The 20253-nt window shown below is 43.8% G+C and overlaps 1 protein-coding gene across 2 annotated transcripts; it reads left to right on the top strand.

Annotated features, from left to right (window-relative positions):
* The first annotated feature begins 535 nt into the window (after positions 1 to 535).
* ripor1 (RHO family interacting cell polarization regulator 1) lies at positions 536 to 20212 on the top strand. Of its 2 annotated transcripts, XM_061814121.1 has the most exons (18): positions 566 to 688; positions 4519 to 4731; positions 6297 to 6384; positions 6480 to 6613; positions 6683 to 6761; positions 6858 to 6881; positions 8024 to 8077; positions 8173 to 8322; positions 8425 to 8488; positions 8567 to 8610; positions 10009 to 10134; positions 10242 to 10390; positions 10468 to 10576; positions 16218 to 16760; positions 17053 to 17456; positions 18747 to 18837; positions 18930 to 19008; positions 19130 to 20212. In XM_061814121.1, exons 4-18 carry the CDS (start codon positions 6522 to 6524, stop codon positions 19210 to 19212), a joined length of 2091 nt encoding a protein of 696 aa, XP_061670105.1. In that variant the 5' UTR covers positions 566 to 688; positions 4519 to 4731; positions 6297 to 6384; positions 6480 to 6521; the 3' UTR covers positions 19213 to 20212. The 2 variants fall into 2 exon arrangements, with proteins under 2 accessions (XP_061670104.1, XP_061670105.1); XM_061814120.1 differs by lacking the exon at positions 4519 to 4731 and having other exon boundaries at positions 536 to 688.
* The last annotated feature ends 41 nt before the right edge of the window (positions 20213 to 20253 follow it).

Genomic DNA, 20253 nt, shown 5'->3' with positions numbered 1-20253 from the left:
TGGGTCACTTGTATGTCAAGACAATACTGCACGTTATTTGCGATCATTTTTGTGAAAGCAGCTGTAGTCTCGAGAGAAGCACTGTATGAATTAAATGCATTGGAATTATTCATTCAGTGAGACGTTCACCGATTTAAACTGCAAGAATCGTGTGGGTGAGTCATTGTGAATTTTCCATTAATTTGCATGATCGAGCACTGGTAATTGCAAAGAAAACGTTTGCAATTTGCTTCGTGTATCTCATCCTGATAAATACTTCATATTTCAATCAATTAGGATAGTTGCAAATCATTATTCAGTTAAGTAGTTCAAACAATGAAGAAACAATTAAAATGATTTCTAAAGTAGGAATGAGGAAATTAGGTTGGGATCCTCGCCTCTAAAATACTTTTTTTCCCCAAATGATAAATGAATGTACAACTAATGGACTTTTCCACCCTTTTCTAATTTATTGAGTTCCTGTAGTTTTGCATCCCAACACGTAAGGGTCACGGTGAGCTTTGTTGTGAAAGTCACCCACAGGAAGTCTTTTTTTGGTGAACGGTGTCCGCTTTGTGGAGCAAAAAAAAAAAAAAAAAATCGAGGAGACAGACAGCGCCCAGAATAACTTGAGAAGTGTGCGGAGGAGCATCGCGTTGGACATGGGAATGCGGCCAAAGTCCCCAGCCTGTCGGACATCTAAAGAGAGGTAAGGAGGGAGCTTGTTTTAATCAGCAAGGTCAACCCGTTGAAAATTCCTCTTGCCTTGGGCGACGCCAAGTAGCTTTGATGGGATGTTGTTGTCCCACTGATACCCGCCAGCTCGCCGCGCTCGTGTTTTCCCTTTTCTCCATTTTTTTTTTTGTCTCTCGCTCTCTCTCCCGCTGTGTTTATGTTAGTTTATTTCCGAGCAATTATTTAGCTGTTAAAGGTCGTTTTGGGGCTGCGTTCAGTGGAATATAAATGTGGCTCCCAAGTTTTTTTTTCTCCCCCTTGCTCGCTCGGGTCTACTCTCCATCCTCCGCCGAGAACCGAGTGAAGCGGCCCCGGCCCCGGCTGTGATGCGACTGTGTTTATCCGATAAATGGCCCGCTGCCGCCGGGTTAGCTAATCCGCTAATCTGCGAACGAGGAGATTGTGTGTGTGCCTTTTTTTTTTTTTTTTTAAATGTAATAATACCTCTACTTTTCATCACGTCCTCCTCCCCTCCATCCCCCGCAAACGCACACATCAAGGCTCGTCTACACGCAACTAAACCGGAGCCTAACAGCGGAAGAAAACAGCTCATTGTTATTGTTTGACTGCCATTTTAAGATGCTGGGCGTCACAAATAGGACTTGTCGTTTCCCATTTTAAGCGTTTTGAATGGAAATCGTGGTAAACTTTGGGTCATCGCAAGTGTATTACATCACTTAGCTACTGGAAATCAGTGCAGATTTATGGAACATGTATTTAAAGATTCTATCTAAATCAGTAATTCGCAAAGTGTGCTATGGAAGTCACGTTCCTCGTAGAGTGTGTTTCACTTTTAAATTAATTTGCATTTAATCTTTAAGAACTGTTTGTTTTGAAAAATTTATTGAGGTAACTTATGTGCAGTACATTTGAAATGAATGGTCATTCATTGTTGAAGTGGGTTTTATTATTACCCATTTTTAAATCCAGTTCAATCTGTGCCTGATGTGACAGTGGCAAACAAATTAGGAATGCTCCTAGTTTAATGTGGGTCATGATGGTTGTACTCGGAGTACTGAGTAAGAGTTTTTAAATGGTGATACTTGGTATAAACAGTTTGAGAACCCCAGTGATCTAAATTATTTATCACAGGTCATATCAGGCCTACAGGAAATATAAGGTTGACCTTTAAGACCCGTTTTTTACACTTAGTACATTTTATAACAATAAATGTGCCAGTAGTGTGTAGGGTAAAATGTCTGGTTAGAGTCACAAATCTGAGAAGTGTTTCCTCGTTGGACATATTTTGGATTGAATTAATGTTAAACTGTAGGTCAAGGATCACCAAGGACCGCATGAGTGGCCTGCAGGCCTGTTTTAAAATGTGATATTTGGTGTAAATTGTTTGAGAGCCCGAGTGATCTAAATTATTTATCAGAGGTCATCTCAGACCTACAGGAAATATAAGGTTGACCTTTAGGACCTCTTTGTTACATTTAGTACATGAAATGAGCCATTAATGTGTAGGATAATATGGCTGGTTAGAGTCACATATCTGAGAAGCGTTTCCTCGTTGGACATATTTTGGATTGAGTTAATGTTAGACTGTAGGTCAGGGGTCACCAAGGACCGCATGAGTAGCCCGGAGGCCTGTTCTAAAAATAGCACACCAGTGATGGGACATTGTGATGTCCTCGGAATCTTGTAGCGGTAATCGTTTGAATATGTAAATAAGGAGTGCCAATTTCATTGCTACACTTTGTTATTGTTTCCCTCAGAGGGCTGTTAAAACTGTAAAACAATATAAACGTACAGTTTCCTCATCATATTTTTACATACAAGGACCAGATTGATATATCTAGTTTTGAAATCAACAGCAACACAAAACGTCAATTAATAATGTATTACTAATACAGGTATTCAATACAAAACTTTTAATTAAGTAGTACACTAACATGATAAAAGTAATGCACACTAGGTTCAATCAGAAATGTACTCACCGAAATAAAGAGTTCTTATCGAAGAAGTGCACATGTATTGAATTTAAAAGTGAAATACAACTGATTCCTTTGTGTGCGTACGCGTAGCACACTTTGAGAATCACCGATCAAAATTACCTGAGGAAGTCTTGTCAGGATCAGGTGTGTCGTAATTATGCGACAGCAAAGGCATAATTAGTGCATCCGAGTAGTGTTTGAAAACTAAAAAAAAAAAAAAACTTGACTAATGTACCGTAATTTCCGTCCTACAGAGCGCACTTGCTTATAAGCCTCAACCCAGTACATTTGTAAAGGAAATACCATTTGGTACGTAAATAAGCCGCACCTGTGTAAAAGCCGCAAGGGCCCGCATTGAAACACGAGACATTCGCAAAGGAAGACTGTACACAGAGTTTTCAAAGCTTTAATACCTTAGGTTAGCTTAACATAGCAAAAACACAGTAGCACAAACATACCGGTAGGTAAAAAAAACAACCAAATAAATATATTAAATGTGGCAGCTTCACAGTAGCAACATGGTAGCACAGCACTAACAGGGCTGGTTTAAAAAAAAAAAATACCAGTAAGAATCACTGAGACACAACAGCAAGACGCTAGCACGGTGGTAACTCTAGTGTGCCACTAACAGGGCCAGTTAAAAAGAAAAACATACCGGTAAAAGTCACTTCCTCGCCACATTGATTCCACTGTCTCACTCTTACCTTTTACCGCTCGAGTGTCCCTTGCGGCCGTTTGGAAAAAAATGCACAAATTAGCCGCATCACCGCATAACTTGCAGGGTTGAAAGCATGCAGAAAAAGTCGCAATTTATAGGCCGGAAATTACGGTAGTTTATTTCATTTACATGTTCGATACAAAGCAGTTTACTATTTAAGTATTCCTTGACAAACGATAATTAGTAAACACGGTTCCAAAGACCAAGCTTTTTGCACTGAGTGACCATAATGAACTCAAATTTACCTCTAATATATTTTATAACTGTACCATTAATGTGCAGGTCAGGAGGGCCAAACGAGCCAATGCATTGTGTGAGGTTGTGTGTGAGACTTTTTTTTTTTTTTTTTGGGTGGGCGGGGGTGCTTGGAATAAACTCCAGTCTTGTGAGGTGCTTTCAAACAGTGTCCTCTTTGTTTGTTCCGCTTGCTCGGAGAGGATTAATGCAGCTAATGATCTCTAATGTAGGGAAAGGGACAAAAGATCATCGAATTGAGACGAAAACCAAAGGTGCAATGAATCTCGGTTTGCAAATTTATACATTTGCGTACGTACTTTCAAAATGTCTTGTTTTCCGAGGAGCATCAAAGAATCGCAGCTTTTTGTCCCGAAACAGGCAAATGTTACACTATGACAACTTTTCTTCCCCTTTTTTAATTTTAAAGCAAAACCTGGACCCCCTCCTGATAATCCTCCCAGTATGTCACCTAGATGAGCGGTTTGCCTTCCATGGAACACCCCAACCCCCCGCCGCCATGCCATCACTGTGAAGACAACAAACAGCGCGTTTAAATTTTGATTAAACCGCTAATACCCGTGTTTTCCCGCGTTGTACATTTGTGGGAAGGTGATTTTATAACGTGCTGTACATTTTTAAAGCTTTGCGGTTGCAAACGGAGTGCAAAACAATACAGAGTTGCTCGAAAGCCCTCACTCATTCACAGATCCCATATGCTAATATGGGTTAGTCTCTTGCTTGACAGATTTAAGTTGGTTTAAGACTTAATCTCTTTTGTAACCAGTTGAGCTCAGGCACGACCCTCCTCAGATAGTATCCTTGATCACACTATTCTGCACGGTTTTCTATCATTCCTAAAAGATTCTTCCTTTGTCTTTTTTTTTTTTTTTTACACACTCGCCCACATTGCAGGAGTAGTTTTTGCATTGTGGGGCCAAGCGTCTGTGTAGAATTTCCTGTATGGAGGCCGCTATGAGACTTCCTGCTCTCGGGTGCTGGATGTGGATGTGGAGGTGGGAGGAGGAATCGATGTAGGAGCGTGGAAGGAAGGAAGGAAGGAAGACGACTCGAGACGAGTTGAAGAAGGCTGCCCGGTGGACACTGTGGTCGCCGCTAGCGTGTCAGGTTATGACTCAGAGACTTTTAAAAAAAATGTACACACTGGAAGTGAAAAGAAGTCTTTTATCACTGTTTTTCCTACTTTCATTATGAGGTCACTTTATAATGGCAGAGTGGGAGGGATATTCCTCTCAGGTACAGTTTTGGTTCCAAAACAGTGGATAACTTCTAGTAAATTGAGGAATTTGCAAAATGTTTCAAGTTAGAGTCATTCCATGGGAATGGACTGGATCAGAATTTGGTTTTGCGTCTCGTACGGACCAGCACGAGGCCGTCGGTATATTTGACACTTTCTATTCAGTTTTTGTTAGCATGTCATTGTATCAACGTAAATTCTACGTGGCTTTGGAGCAGTTGTGACAGGCGTAAAGCCTCTTAAACTGCCCTGCAGTCAGGGACAGACGAACGTTTTGCCAGCCGGCAGTTCTGCAACGCTGCTCCAAAGTCAATTGGCGAGCTATCGGACAGGGAATGATAAGCTTGTAAAAACTGCAAGCCTATACATGAATTGCAACACCCCGCCCTCCCCCACTTCATATCCAAAACATGCTCATTCCTCAAATTTTTGGCTCGCAATCCGAAGCTAAAAAATGACCCGTGTACACCTTTTACTTGAAAAACATTTAAGTTGAGATATATGGAAGTAGATTAGTGCCACCAGGATTTGAATTTGAAATGTAAAGTGATCACATTTTCAATAGTTGCTACAATTCACTGTCTGAAATTCAACCGGCTACAATTCGCTGCATACAATTCACCAGCCAATCGCAGTTATGCTTTCTTAGTCACGTGACGTCACATACTAAGAAAGTGTAACTGGATTTGGTGGGTGTTCGGTTCTGACCTGAAGTAACCCTGCTTCGTGGCACAGGCGGTGAATTTTAGACAGCGAATTGTAGCCAGTTGAATTGTTAACATTAAACACTGAAATACAACTAATGAAAATGTGATCACTTTACATTTCAAATTCAGATCCTGGTGGCACTAATCTACTTCCATAGAGATACTTCTAAGTCAAGGTACCACTATACAAAAAATATGGTTCGTTGTGGCGGCACGGTGTATGAGCTGGTAAAGTGTTGGCCTCACAATTCTGAGGACTCTGGTTTGATCCCGGCCCTGCCTGTGTGGAGTTTGCATGTTTTCCCCGTGCCTGCGTGGGTTTTCTCTGGGCACTCCGGTTTCCTCCCACATTCCAAAAACATGCAACATTAATTGGACACTCTAAATTGCCCCTAGGTGTGGTTGTGAGCGTGGCTGTTTGTCTCAGTGTGCCCTCCGATTGGCTGGCAACCAGTTCAGGGTGAACCCTGCCTCCTGCCCGTTGACAGCTGGGATGGGCTCCAGCACTCCTGTGACCCTTGTGAGGATAAGGGGCAAAAGAAAATGTATGGATGGATGGCTCGTTGTTTTTGTCAGGATTGTTCTGAACTATCTTTTTCTTAACTGCATGTAAGTTCCCCATTATGAGGTAACCATAATTTTATAAATTTCTGATCCCCCCCCCCCCAGTAATTACCATGTAAAGTTTTGATAGATAACATGGTGGTCTCCTTTGTGCCCAATTCCAGGACATGTCCTTTAGTTTCTTAAAGCCCCCGTGCTACTTTCAGCCCTGCCAGCATGCTCCAGTAGTGACGGGACCCCCTCAGTCAGCAGGTAGCTCGCGCCCTCGTCTATCCTCTGGTGCATTTTCCTCACGATAATCTTGCAACAGACGTGAACTTTTGTCTCTGCCCTGCACCCTCCCTCAGCACTGTTTGATCCAAGAGAATCGTGCCTTGTAAGGAAACAGGATGTTCACAGGCTCCACCAAGCTGCCCCCGGCCAAAACACCCCAGCCCGAACGGCTGGACGAGGTGTACGCCGCCTTACGCCGAGGCCTACAGTGAGTGGACATTTAGCCGATAGAAACGGCGGAACGTCGACAAAACCGTTCATTATTTGTTGTTGTTAGGTCATACTTGCAGGTCCACCAGCTGGAGCTGGACACTCTGGGCCAGCAGATTCGTGAAAATAAGAGGAACGGTCGGCTGGTGAGAGGCCGCCTGTTCAAAACCAGTTTCGAGCGGTGCCAGGCAGAATGCTAATTAGACTCTTTGTGATGCTAAATGTTGTATTTTCTTCCACAGGGGTCTTTGTATGAGCAGGATAAGGTGAGTTTCATTCACATCATGTTGTTTTCAGTCACCGGTCATCCGAACCCACACGATCTATTAAGATCCAATATTGAGAGCTGTATCTAAAATTCTTTCCTGAAAATAATAATGTTCAAGTTGAACAATATGTTTATTGTGGTAGTTGCACGTTATACTGGGAGCTGATTGTGTCGGCCCCCAAGTTAAAAAATTACAGCTGTCAGGGTGGTACAGGGACCGAGCCGTGCTGCAGACGCACAAAATTCATGAGTAATTTACACCCCCTCAGAAAGGTCTGATATGATATTTCATATCATACTTTATACAATGACAAAGAGTTCATTGTGTCATTAAATGGAATGTAAATAATTAACCAATTTCCCACCTCGTTCTTTAGTTTCAGTGGACATTTTGCTGCTTCTTCTAGTATGCACACCATGGCTGTCACTCGTCATAAGACGTAGTAAATATATAACATATAAGCAAATAACAAAAGACACCCCCAACCCTCCCCCCAAAAAAAATCCTGCAAATAGAATTAATGTGATTAAAGTGTTAAACCATCGGTAGAAATGGGACCACTGGCAAGATACCGGAATTCCCAGCCTACAGAGCGCACCTGGTTACAAGCCTCACCGAATACATTTGTAAAGGAATTACCATTTGGTACATACATACGCCAGAGCTGTGTAAAAGTTGCAAGTGCCCACATTGAAACACGAGATATTTCCAAAGAAAGACAGTACACAGAAAGAGTTTAACGCTAGCACTGCACTAAAACTAGCGCTATCGCTAATGCTAAATAAAACGTACCACTGAAACACACCAGTAACATGCTAGCACAGCGCTAACGCTAGCGTAGCGCTAACAGTCGGCAAAAGTCACTTCCTCTGCACATATATTCCACTGGTTTCACTCTCACCTTTTCCGCTCGAGTGCCCCCCTGCGGCCATTAGAAAAAAATGCACAAATTAGCCGCATCACTGCATAAACCGCAGTGTTGAAAGTATGTGAAAAAAGTTGCGCCTTATGGACCGGGAATTACGATATATTTTTCTGATACAGCTACTGTATTGGATCTCATAGATTCTACACGCACCAGACTTTGTACTCTCTTTATGACCTGACCTAACCTTGCACGTATCTTGGTGTCAATTCAGCAAGTGAAAGCCATCGAGAGATTCATGCGTCGTCTGGAGTTCCACCTCAGCAAGGTTTCTTTGAACGATTCAAATCCGAACTACACAATATACGGGGTTTGGGTTATTTCCATCCAAAAGTGGAACTGCGGTCATGCCTTCGCTTTCAGGTGGAGGAGCTGTACGACGCTTACTGCATACAGCGGCGGCTCCGAGACGGCGCCAGCAAAATGGTGGCGGCCTTTAACTCTGCCACCGGGAGCAAAGAGGCCAGGGAGAGCCTAAGTGAGGCTAACAGGGGCTTTAGGGAATGTACGGAGGTAAGAGCCTCGAACCCAACTCAGTGTGTTGGCTTCACTTTTTAAAAAAAATATTATTATTATATTTGTTTGACGCTAACCGCCATGCTGGTGTGCATGCAGCACATGTGCTCACTGGAGAGCGAACTGGAAAGCCACATGGGAGAATTCCATGTCAAGATGAAGGGTGAGTCACTTTGCACACTCATCACTTTCTCTTCCTTCTTCTCATTTCAACATGTTTTTTTTTTCGTTCACGTTGCAGGCCTTGCTGGCTTCGCTCGGTTGTGTGCGGGCGACCAATATGAGGTACTATAAAACAATAATGGTAAAAAAAACACACCCACGCAGAGGTTCATTTTAGGACATTTGTGAAGTACAATCAAATTTGAATGGAAAATTTTAAACCAAGAAAACATTCAGATTTATGGATGATTTTGAGTCTTAACTTCATTCAGCATGCGCGTTTTTTTTTTTTTTTACAACAAGGGGTGTTATTATCATGTCTTTGTATTTAAAAATAAGATATACTAGGCTTCTTTCCCCATCATTACTTCTAACATTCAACTCCATTGAAATGAAATGAGAAAAAAAGGGAAAATATGAGGGTGTTGTACTCACTTATAGTAACACATCTTAGGCAAAGTCACACAATTAATTTTTTAAAGATTATGTTGAGATGTTTATATTGAGTGTGTGGCACGGTGGCTCAGCTCGAAAGGGTTGGCCTCACAGTTCTGAGGTCCCGGGTTCAAACCCGGAGCCACCTGTGTGGGGTTCGCATGTTCTCCCCGTGCCTGCGTGGGTTTTCTCGGGCACTCCGGTTTCCTCCCACATCCCAAAAACATGCGAAATTAATTCGGCACTCTAAATTGCCCCTAGGTGTGATTGTGAGTGCGACTGTTTGTCTCGATGTGCCCTGTGATTGACTGGCAACCAGTTCAGGGTGTACCCCACCTCCCGCTCGTTGACTGCTGGGATAGGCTCCAGCACTCCCCGCGACCCTCGTGAGGATAACCGCCAAAGAAAATGGATGGATGGATGTTTTAAATGCACATCTTTTTTAAAAAATTTGAAAAAATATTTGGATTAGAAGGAAACAAAACCCAGGGGTGGGCAAACTTTTGCTAAAAAGACGCATTTGATTTTTAAAATGGACAGATGGGCCAGGCCATTATTAGATGAAGTTAAAAAAAAAATAATAATAATGATATTGATTGGTTAAAACATGGATGGAAAATTTAAAACTAATCACTTTTATCTTTTAAAATACAATCTAATAAGTGTAAAAGGCTTCATGCACGTGTACATTTATTTTGATACCAAAATAATTCTCTTAATTTTGTATTTGAATGTATTTAATTTATAATTACATTATTCCAAATGTTTTTGATTTTGAATTTACAGTAAAGCAAGACGTATTGTGCCCATGAACAATTTAGAAATCAGACTTTTCAAGGTAGATAATAGGGCACCTGGTTATAAGCCACGGTACACAGAAAGAGTTTAATGCTAGCGCCGCGATAATGCTAGAGCCACGCTATCTGTACCCCGCCTCCTGCCCGTTGACAGCTGGGATAGGTTCCAGCATTCCCGCGACCCTCGTGAGGATAAGCGGCTTAGAAAATGGATAGATGTATTGAACGTGAGAGGTGCTACAAATGTTTGGCTTTCACGGTGAGGACAAACTGTTTGCCCACTCGCCAGGTGCTCATGCGCTACGGGCGTCAGCGATGGCGGCTACGAGGCCGCGTGGAAGTCAGCAGCAAGCAGATATGGGACAGCGAAGAGTACATCTTCCTGCCTCTCGTCACTGAACTCTTGTCCATTAAGGTAAGCACAAACTGTGTTAACGTGCAGAGGCTTTCAACCAGTTCCTCCCAAAATTGTGACTGAACGCACAATTGAACGGTCTCCTCCAATGGGCCTCGTTTCTTCAGGTGACAGAACTGAAGAGTCTGGCCAATCACGTGGTGGTCGGAAGTGTGTCCTGCGAAATGCTCGACCTCTTCTGCCCACTCCCGCAGACCCTCGCCGTGGATATTAACGACCTGGGAACGGTTAAGCTGAATTTAGAAGTCACATGGAGGTAATTGAACCCGCATTATGCACCCTTTTAGTCTCTCAACACAACTCCGTTGGTAATCATAATTTTTTGCTTTTTAGTCCTTTTGATAAGGACGACCAGACATCGTCCAGCAGTACCGTTTCCAAGCGTCTCCTGTCCAATCAGAGCCCTCCTGACACTCCCTCAATGCGGGAGCAAGTGTTTTATGTGAGTCAACCCGAACTCGCCCGTGTCGTTATTCTCCATTAAACCCGTTTCCTCGCCGGCCACTTCATCTGGTTCATCTTATTCGTTCCATGCAATGCAGCTCCAAATTTGGCCTTGGGGGGGGTCTGCCATTCGTAGAAATATTGTAGCCGCTTGCAGTGTTCAGGCAGACTGCTGTTAAAAGAGAAGTCTCTAATACAGTGTTCCCCCACTACGTTGTGGTTGACTTATCACAGTACCGCTACATTGTGGATTTTATTTTTGTGGGATTCATGTGGTTCTGTATCTGGGTATTCCCCACTATATTGCAGAAATTTTCAAACCACAGTTGCTTTTCAGCAACCTATATAAACGCAGGAGCTGCTGTTGGCCACAGCTTACACCCAGACACTTGCACACTGACTCGCTTGCTGACATCACACCCTACCCAGCTCCGCCTCTTAAATGGTAAACTCATAACACAGTGATCCTACAATACATAGACTAAAGTACCGCAATTTCCGGCCTACAAGCTGCGACTTTTTTCACACGCTTTCAACCCTGCAGTTTATGTGGTGATTCAGCTAATTTGTGCATTTTTTCTAACGGCCGCAAGGGGGCATTCGAGCGGGAAAGGTAAGAGTGACACTGGTGGAATATATGTGCTGAGGAAGTGACTTTACCGCCCCTGTTAATGTTGCGCTGGTGTTACTGTTGTGTTCTCAGTGATATTTACCAGTAAGTTTTACTTTAACCGCTAACACCGCGGTACTAGCATTAGCACTTAGCTATTTCTGTGTTACCGTCTTTGTAAATATCTCGTCTTTCAATGTAGGTTTCAGTGTGGGCACTTGCGGCTTTTACACAGCTGCGGCGTATGTATGTACCAAATGGTATTTCCTTTACATATGTACTCGGTGAGGCTTGTAGGCCGGGAATTACGGTAGTTTATCTACCTTTTATGTTTGCATTTATTGGGGTTTTTTTTTTAAAACGGTTTATAAGGGACACAAACTGTGTTTAATGTTTGTGTGGCAGGGGCAAAAAAAAATGTTTTTTAAAATTAATTGAGAATTGTGTCCATATAATTAAGTAAGTTATGACAGCAAACTGCTACCACAATAATAAACACGTAAAACGTGACACACCACCTTACCTGGCCACGCCTCCTCAAGGCACATTCAGTATATCTAAATAAACACAAGATTTTGATATTTTGAACATGTAAACCGTTTACAATGACTTTAAAAAGGGTTTTAATTTTTTTTTTTTAGTGTGTTCAAATTGTGTGTCGGGTTGGAAAACTATACAGGATATTTTTTTTTCGAAAATGGTACAATCCCAACACTGTACTGTGGATTTTCTCCTGTATTCACTTGGGTGGGGGGGTCACTGTATTTTGGAAAATTCTGCCGACGCAGTAAAATGACCCACCCGTGTGCGTCCAGGTGTACCTTTATAAAGTGGCCTGCGAGTGTATCCACTGATGTATTTGCCCTAATCATGGCTCGCTACTACTTTGATTTCACTGGCTTGTTCTGTTTCAGCTGCTCCCCGCCTGCTTTGTGTGTAGCCGTAGCACTGAAGTGTGTGAGGATAATCGCACGGGGCTGTGTGTCAGGTCATGTGGTTGCGGAAGTGGCTTGACTAGCGCGAGTAGCCCCGCGGCCAACGATGGGGCTAGCGGGCGGTGTGACAGCGGCAGCGTGTATGAGCGGAGCTGCGGCCCCTGTAGCTGTTTAATAGTGGTTGAGTAGCCGTCCAATATGTTCCTCCTCTTCCTCACCTCGCTGAAGAGCACACCCCACGGGGGCGACGCCCAGAGACGCCGGCCGACAGAGGCGGTCCACCAGGGCGTGACGGACAGGACGGCTTCCTTACCGCGCACATTGAGCCGTGCAAGAGCCTCATCCAGAGGTTTACAGTTGGTGTGTGGGCTGTAGTTTTAGTACTAGTGGACATACAGTAGATAGTTTGCTAGCGCTAGGTAGTGATTGACCTGATTGATATGAATCATTCCTTTATATTCCTATGCAGGGCTTCCTCAGTTTATGACGGCACCGAAATACAACATTTTGAGGTTACGAACAGCACGCAATGATCTATTGTAGAAGATCTCCATGTCACTTGCACGCAAGTAGAAAGCACACCCATGCACTGTACAGTGAACCCCGTTTATCACAGGGGATACCTTCCGGATCCACTCACTTGAGGTGAAAATCCACAGTTCGGAGTAACCGGATAAAACGTTACTTGCATAGTTTTACCTCTCCTATACTCTTGAGATAAACTTAGTTACTAAAAGACACTTTTTAAATTATTCTTTGGGATTTGTTCTCACTCTCTCGCTGTCAAGAAATAGTAGCCGATGACATAGAGCTCGTGCACCTATGTCACCGAAGTCACGTGACTGGCCATACTGCCAGGTAAGCAAAGCATTGCTCAATGCTAAGTCGGTTGGAGATGACACGAAAATACGTCGTATAGCACTGACGCCCAGAGTTTCATCAGATACCGTTAAACATTTAGAAGGCGATTAAAAAACAAAGGTACGTAGAAAAATGAGAGACACTTGGCATAGAGGACCCATATTTAATGTCCAAATTGATGTTTTTGGCGATAAGAAATTGGACTATTACCACGCTTGCGCCTGTCTTGGACAACTGGATCTACACATGGATCTGGTGAGTAAGTCGTCGAGATTTACACAGAAAAGTTTGAAAGCGTAGAAAATTCTGGACGCAGCCAAATACTTCGTTGCTGGATCTGTTCTCAACGGGGAGACGGCTCGTGAACGCGGAAGTGTGTTCGGCTACACGTTAACCTTTGCCGAAATCCATCAATCTTTTCAGCTAGTATTCAATGCAAATACCAAGATTTAAATAAATGACCCCTGGTTTTACACAAACTCGCATTCATTAACTATGATTGGCCTCTGTAGCGTTTCCCAAGAAGTACTTATAATGCCAAGTCGGCTCCTCCATACACGAAGCGTGTTGCGGCCAAACGTTAACCTACGTAAACCTCTCTTTGACCTACGGTTTATTTTCTTTTTTTTTTTTAAATACACATTGGACTCATTCGAGAACAATGCATATTAAAAAAAAAAAAACAAAAAAAAAAACAAAGAAACGTCTGGAGGGTAGAGGTTTACCGAAGTTTAACATGTGGCCACAACATGCTCCCATGTACACTGGATACGACTCCCTGTCATTTTTTTTTAACGCATTGTTCGCAAATAAGCCGATTTGGGATTCTAAATACTTCTTGGGAATTTGAGATTGAGAAGAATAATTCCTAACTTAAATAAAGCGATTGCTACACAGTTGTGTGTATTTGGTTGGGCACCATCCTTCAAGTTTAATTGGCAAAATCCATCTGTCTTTTTTGGTCTTTTCAGCTGGTATTCCATAGAATGATCTCTTCGAATATCTGTCTCGTCTGTTGTGACAACCAACAGCACAAGTCTCGGGCATTGACACTGTCGAGCAGCTGTTTTTGACCGGCAATATGGCGCCGTGAAAATGGTGACGTCACCTGCACGAGCTCTATAACATGACTGAGGAAATGACAAGAATCTCAATTACACAGTTCTACAAATAAGAGGTCAAGCATGCTTGCTTCAAGCGTTTATTTTGTCACTCCAAAACTGACACATCAAACATTGTACATTCAATCACCAAAAAGTTCAAGCAAACCAGATTATTTCGTCTAAAGGAATTCCACAAGCTTACAGCTATCACATAATGCGAAGTGGCACACGCTAAAATGGGGGTTCACTGTAATTCATTTTCATGTTTGATCTGTTTTATATTCAAGGCCTAAAAGTGTGCATGATTCAAATATTTACTGTAGTTATGTCTTTACTACTAGTAGAATATGGCACGCTCTGACATACGTACTAATTTGGGTTCCTTCACCACCAAAAAAAAAAAAGAATGCCGTCATACACCGAGGACTCTCTGTATCTACTAGGGGAGCAGTCAGATCAATAAATTGATTAGATACTCTTACCAAAATAGTTAAACCTTAACTATAGGTGGCACAGTGCTGTTTAGTGTGTACTTCTCAATTTTTTTTCAAATCAACATATCTTTTATTAATTTCCTTCAGTTGCAAACTGCCTAGCAAAACAAGGTTGTTTGCTCATCGCCTTCCACCTGTTTTCTTTTTCCTCCTGGCCTTAAAAATGCTCTCATTGTTCCGGACTCGAGCACACTGCCTGAATAAATCTGTCTGACCTGACCTGAATCGCGGTGGCCTTGCGGGTTTCAAAGCGCTCATTTGTTCCGCGCGGCGCATGGGACACGTCCACTGGGCTTGACTTGCACGCCACATTTGTCAGCTGTGGTCATGACCGTCATGTGCAACCTTGAGACCTGACTAGGAAGCTTTGTCCAGTGGACCAAACCACCGGAGTTAGCACGATAGTAGTTTGACCATCTTGTAAAGCAGTTTAACCAGGTGGCTAATATCACCCGTCATACGTTGTTCAGTATTCGTAAGGGCAGAGTATTTGTCTTAGTTTAATTTGTTGGGGAGAAAGACAGTTCAGAAAGTCACTGTAGTCATATTTTTAAAAATAGACATGTTTCTATATAGGCGGCACGGTAGCTCAGCTGGAAAGCGTCTAAATTGCCCCTCGGTGTGATTGTGAGTGTGACTGTTTATCTCTATGTGCCCTGCGATTGGCTGCCAACCAGTTCAGGACATACCCCGCGCCCTGCCCGTTTGACAGCTGGGATAGGCTCCAGAACTCCCATCGACCCTTGTGAGGAGAAGCGCCTAAGAAAATGGATGGATGGATGTTACATGAAATCTAGAATGTACAGATAAATGACAATCATACACCTTGTTAAACGTGACCGCCGTTAGCATCATTATACCGTAATTTCCGGCCTACAAGCCGCGACTTTTTTCACACGCTTTCAACCCTGCCTGCGGTTTATGCGGTGATGCGGCGCTAGCGTTAGTGCATCTGGTTATAAGCCACAGTGCACAGAAAGAGTTTAACACAAGCGACACGCTAACACTAGCCCGTGGTAATGCTAGCCCCGCGCTCACACTATAACCAGGTGTGCTCTTGTAGGCCGGGAATTACGGTACTCGTGTGGTGCTTCCCATCTTTTTTGCATACACTGCAATCATTCGCTATCTTGGAATGGATTGCACAAATGCTGTCACCGTTGCTTTTGCTTCACCCAACGCGTGCCGGACAATCTCGATACTCGCCGTAACGTCAAAGTCTGGCGGAAAAAGAAAAATGTGTAGCCGCTTTCCGAGCACGACATTAATTCGCTCCATGACCGTGCTCGCAACTCATAGCACTCAAAATGAACGGAAATGTCATTAATCTGATCAGAAATAAGATGCAATATCAATGCTACGTTCATTAGCCTGTTAAGAGTTTGCCATTGTGGGTTAGTGTTAAACTAGCGGACTTTTGTAAAACAAAGTTATGTGGTTTGGTAAATGGCGAGTGACGCTTACTTATGAGGATCGTTTGGTCTCAGTGGAGATCCGGATTCTATTGATTGGCGTGAGCTTCGAGGGAATTGGTTAATTCTGAACAGCCACATGCCAGCTATAAGAAAATCTGCAAACGTGTCCGACAACATTGTTTCAGCAACTTATTTTGATCACGTCCTCTGGTTTCCTCCAGTCTCTGCTCAAGCGACAAGGAGAGCTGGACAACGGCACCGTCTGGTCCAACTCCTCCGAGTCCTCCGACGACTCGTCCAGCCCGGCGCTGGCCCACCACGCCCAGAGACTGTCGGCCTCCAACGTCCTGCAAACCGGCGTCCCCGCGCCGCACAAGTCAAGCGCGTCGACGCCCTCGCTGTCGTCCAATCAGGAGGAGGACGAGAGCGAAGCCGGCGAGGTTTTCCCCCCGAGAGATCCGGTGCACAACGGCCACCCGCGGACGTCCTGCCCCCGGGGCCGGGCGGGCGAGGCCGGCCCGGAATGTACTGTGACGGACAGGCTGTCTGTCCAATCGACCGAGCTTCTGGGGACCTCGGCGGAGCGGAGCCGCTCGTGCTCCGACGTTTCTTCCGCCGTCGCCGAGTCGTTGGAGAGGACCGAAGAATGTCCGGCCAAAGATTCAGCTGAGGATTTGAACCTCCGCACCACAGCAGGGACCACTGAGGCCGAAGGACCGAGGCAACCGGATCACGATCTGAAACGCGCTGATGGCGCTTCAACTGTAAGTTGATGCTAGTTTATATTCACTATTTTATTATTTATTTATTTATTGCTTCAATGAATGGAAATATTGCAGAATATATGAAATATCGACATGTGTTCAGCTCATCTGTTAGTTTTTAACTTGATTTCTACAATAACAAAAGTGCATGATAAATGATGACGATGGTCTTCCGCACGGTTGAGCTGGCATCGGCGCTCCTTAAAAATGAATATTTGCTTTATGAACGCTTGCCACCGATTGGTCGATGGATTTAAGGGTTAACGTGTCCACGTCTTGCTTCTCTCTCCAGGCTCCCTTTCCCACCTCGTCTAGTTTCACTCAGGAAGTGGAGACGGCTCTTGAGAGTTTTGACTTTCTTAACTGCTCTGACCTGGAGGAAGAAGAAGAAGAAGAGGAGGAGCAGGAGGAGGAGGAGGCTGATCTTGAGGATCAGGTTGATCAGCATGAGACGGATGAGCATCGAGAAGACGACGAGCGGCGAACGGAAGATGAGCAGCAAGAGAAAGAAGAAGAGCAGGAAGAGGAAGATGAGCATCGGAAGGACGACAAAGGAGCAGAGCAAGCAGGCGAGGAGCAGCACGCAGAAAATCAGGGCAAGAGTGAGCAAGACAACAGCGACCACGAGGAGGAGGAGGAAGAGGAAGATGAGGAGGAGCCGGGGGAGGACAAAGAAGCATTCTACTCCGGAGAGAGGTCAGTCAATGTTTCCAGTGACTCGGGAATGAGCCCTCTTGCAAATAGCCACAAGATGGTGACAAAAAAATTACATTAGACCAAGCTATGGCCTGATTAAGGGGAAGCTCCTCCCTTCACTTCAATGTTGTTACTTGAACCCAAAATGCCACAAAATGGTGCCGAAGTGTACACCCCCCCCTCCCTCAAAAAAAAAAAAAAAATCACAGATTTCCAAATGCCAAATAGTTAAAATACTCTGATGTACGAAATTAAAGAGCTTTTCTATTGAGTAGACTATCTTTGTCAGAGGGTGATGTCTCACTCTGGAAGGGATCTAGGCTCTGCCTGTCTTTCCATCTCTCCATCCATCCATTTTCTTTGCCGCTTATCCTCACAAGGGTCGCGGGGAGTGTTGGAGCCTATCCCAGCTGTCAACAGGCAGGAGGCGGGCGGGTAACACCCTGAACTGGTTGCCAGCCGATCGCAGGGCACATCAAGACAAACAGCTGCACTCGCAATCACACCTAGGGGCAATTTCGAGTGTCCAATCAACGTTGCATGTTTTTTTTGGGGATGTGGGAGGAAACCGGAGTACCCGAAGGAAACCCACGCAGACCCGAGGAGAACATGCAAACTCCACACAGGCAGGGTAGGGATTTGAACCCCGGTCCCGAGAACTGTGAGGGCAATGCTTTAACCTTTGTCCTACCTTGCCACCCCATCTTATCTATTATCTACCTTGAAAAGTCTGATTTCTAAATTGTCCATGGGCACAATACAGCTTGCTTCACTGATGATTTATTGCAAATTCAAAATCAAAAACATTTGGAATAATTAATGTCATTATAAATTAAATGCATTCAAATACAAAATTAAGTCAATTATTTCAGTATTAAAATAAATGTACACATGCATGAAGCCTTTTATACTTATTATTTTAAAAAATAGTAATTATTTTAGTTTTTACATTTTGCATGCATATTTTAACCAATGATTATCATCATTATTATTATATATTTTTCTACCTCATCTAATAATGACCTAGCCTGTCGGTCCATTTTAAAAATCAAATGTGGCTCTTTAGCAAAAGTTTGTCCATCCCTGGATTTTGTTTCCTTTTAATCCAAATATCATTTCAATCTTAAAAAATGTGCAATTAAAATAATATATTTAAAATATATATACAAAATGGAAGTACAAATGCATAAAATACTTTGACTTGAAGCAATCTTAAAAAATAATAATAATTTAATGGGGAAAAAAAAGAGAATATTGCCTTTTCATATCATTTTTTTTGCATCCCGGAAGCGACGAAGAGGCGGGAGACGGCCTAGAGTTCCTCATGGAGGCTCCAGAAGGCTTTCGGAACTCTGACGAAGATCGGGTCTCCGAATCGCAGGTGCCCCCCAACCCCCACCCCACCCCACTTTTGGGCTGCTTTCTCCCCGACACAATTTGGTGTTCACTAAACCCAAAAACTGTTTCCGTCAGGAGTCGAGCGGCGAAGAGGAGCAGGACTTGAGCAGGGTGGAGCTGCCCGGGGAGGAGGAAGAGGAAGGGCACGGCCACGGTGAGGAAAACCCTTTTTCATTTCATATCATCATATCATTTTTGCCTCTTCGTTGTTGCAACTAGTATCTCTTCGGTGATAAGCTTAACTATTGAGTCTCGGGATGACTCGTTTCTTTCAGGGGAGGACCCGTCACGTGACGTTCAGGAGGCGGACGCGGAGCGTCCCCCGACTCCAAGCCACTTGGCCACCGCCGTCTTCTAATTGGGCGGCGCGCAGCCACAGTCCGACCATTTCCGCTCTCGTCTCAACGTGCCGGTTGCCAAGTCGACAAGCAAGCTCTTCCACTACTGCAGAGTTTGTGCACACATTGGCCTTGTTCTGACCAAGAACCATAAACACTTCTTCTGCTTCTTCTTCTCCTCCTCCAGCTACTTTTCATTCCTCTTTTTTTCTTCTTCCGACATCATCGTGTTGCCTGCATTCAAACCACTTTTGTTTTTAAACTATCCACTCAGAGCGGGCTCGGTTTATTTAAGTGACGAAATAAGCCGAAAAAAGGATCTTTTTCCCTTTTACTCGGCGTACAATCAGCTGACCGGGACCAGTTCTCAGCGTTTGCAGTCAAAACGGCGGCCCGGGAACTTTTTGCAGTGTTTTCCAGCGAGTGAAGCTCTTTAGGAGAGACTCCACGCGAGGTTTGTCTTTGTCGTTTCCGCACCGCGATAAATGTATTGTCGTCGTGCGGCATTTTGTGTCTTTCGAAGCCGCACCGGGACTTCAGCTGCCTTACGACCGCACCTTTTAGGGACCCGTACTGTACAGTCGGCAGGGTTGGAGTTTGAAAACGATGCAATATGCGGCGTGGAATTCTATTTAAAACCTGCACCTGTGCGTGTCCGCCTCATGCTGCCGGCGCGTCCGCTGTCGAAGTTGCGACGGATTCGTTTTCGGTGTGTGCCCATTCCGGCCTTAGCGGTGGAGCGCTTATCTTGTCTCAGCATTTTTTTTGTTTTTACGTCATCGTACAGGAAAGCCTCTTCATTCAGAAAGTGCCTCGAGTGACGGATTTTAAAGGTTGTAAAGAAAGAAAAAAGAAAAAAAAAGGTGAACAGGCAAAGTGTTACAGTGTTTATTTTGGAATTACTTTTTAAGTGTTCACCATAAGAGATATTTACTGTTTCATATAAAGAATTGTTTATGTCATGAAATGTTTAATTGTTCAGAAATGTTCAAACTTTATAAACATTTTCTTTAAAACTAACATCTTGTCTTTTCTTTTCTGAAGGAAAGACAGTTTGCAAA

This window comes from Syngnathoides biaculeatus, chromosome 3 (assembly GCF_019802595.1).
Source record: "Syngnathoides biaculeatus isolate LvHL_M chromosome 3, ASM1980259v1, whole genome shotgun sequence".
In the NCBI taxonomy this organism is placed as follows: domain Eukaryota; kingdom Metazoa; phylum Chordata; class Actinopteri; order Syngnathiformes; family Syngnathidae; genus Syngnathoides; species Syngnathoides biaculeatus.
Note: the sequence above shows the minus strand (reverse complement) of the source record. Positions and strands in the feature narration are given on the sequence as shown.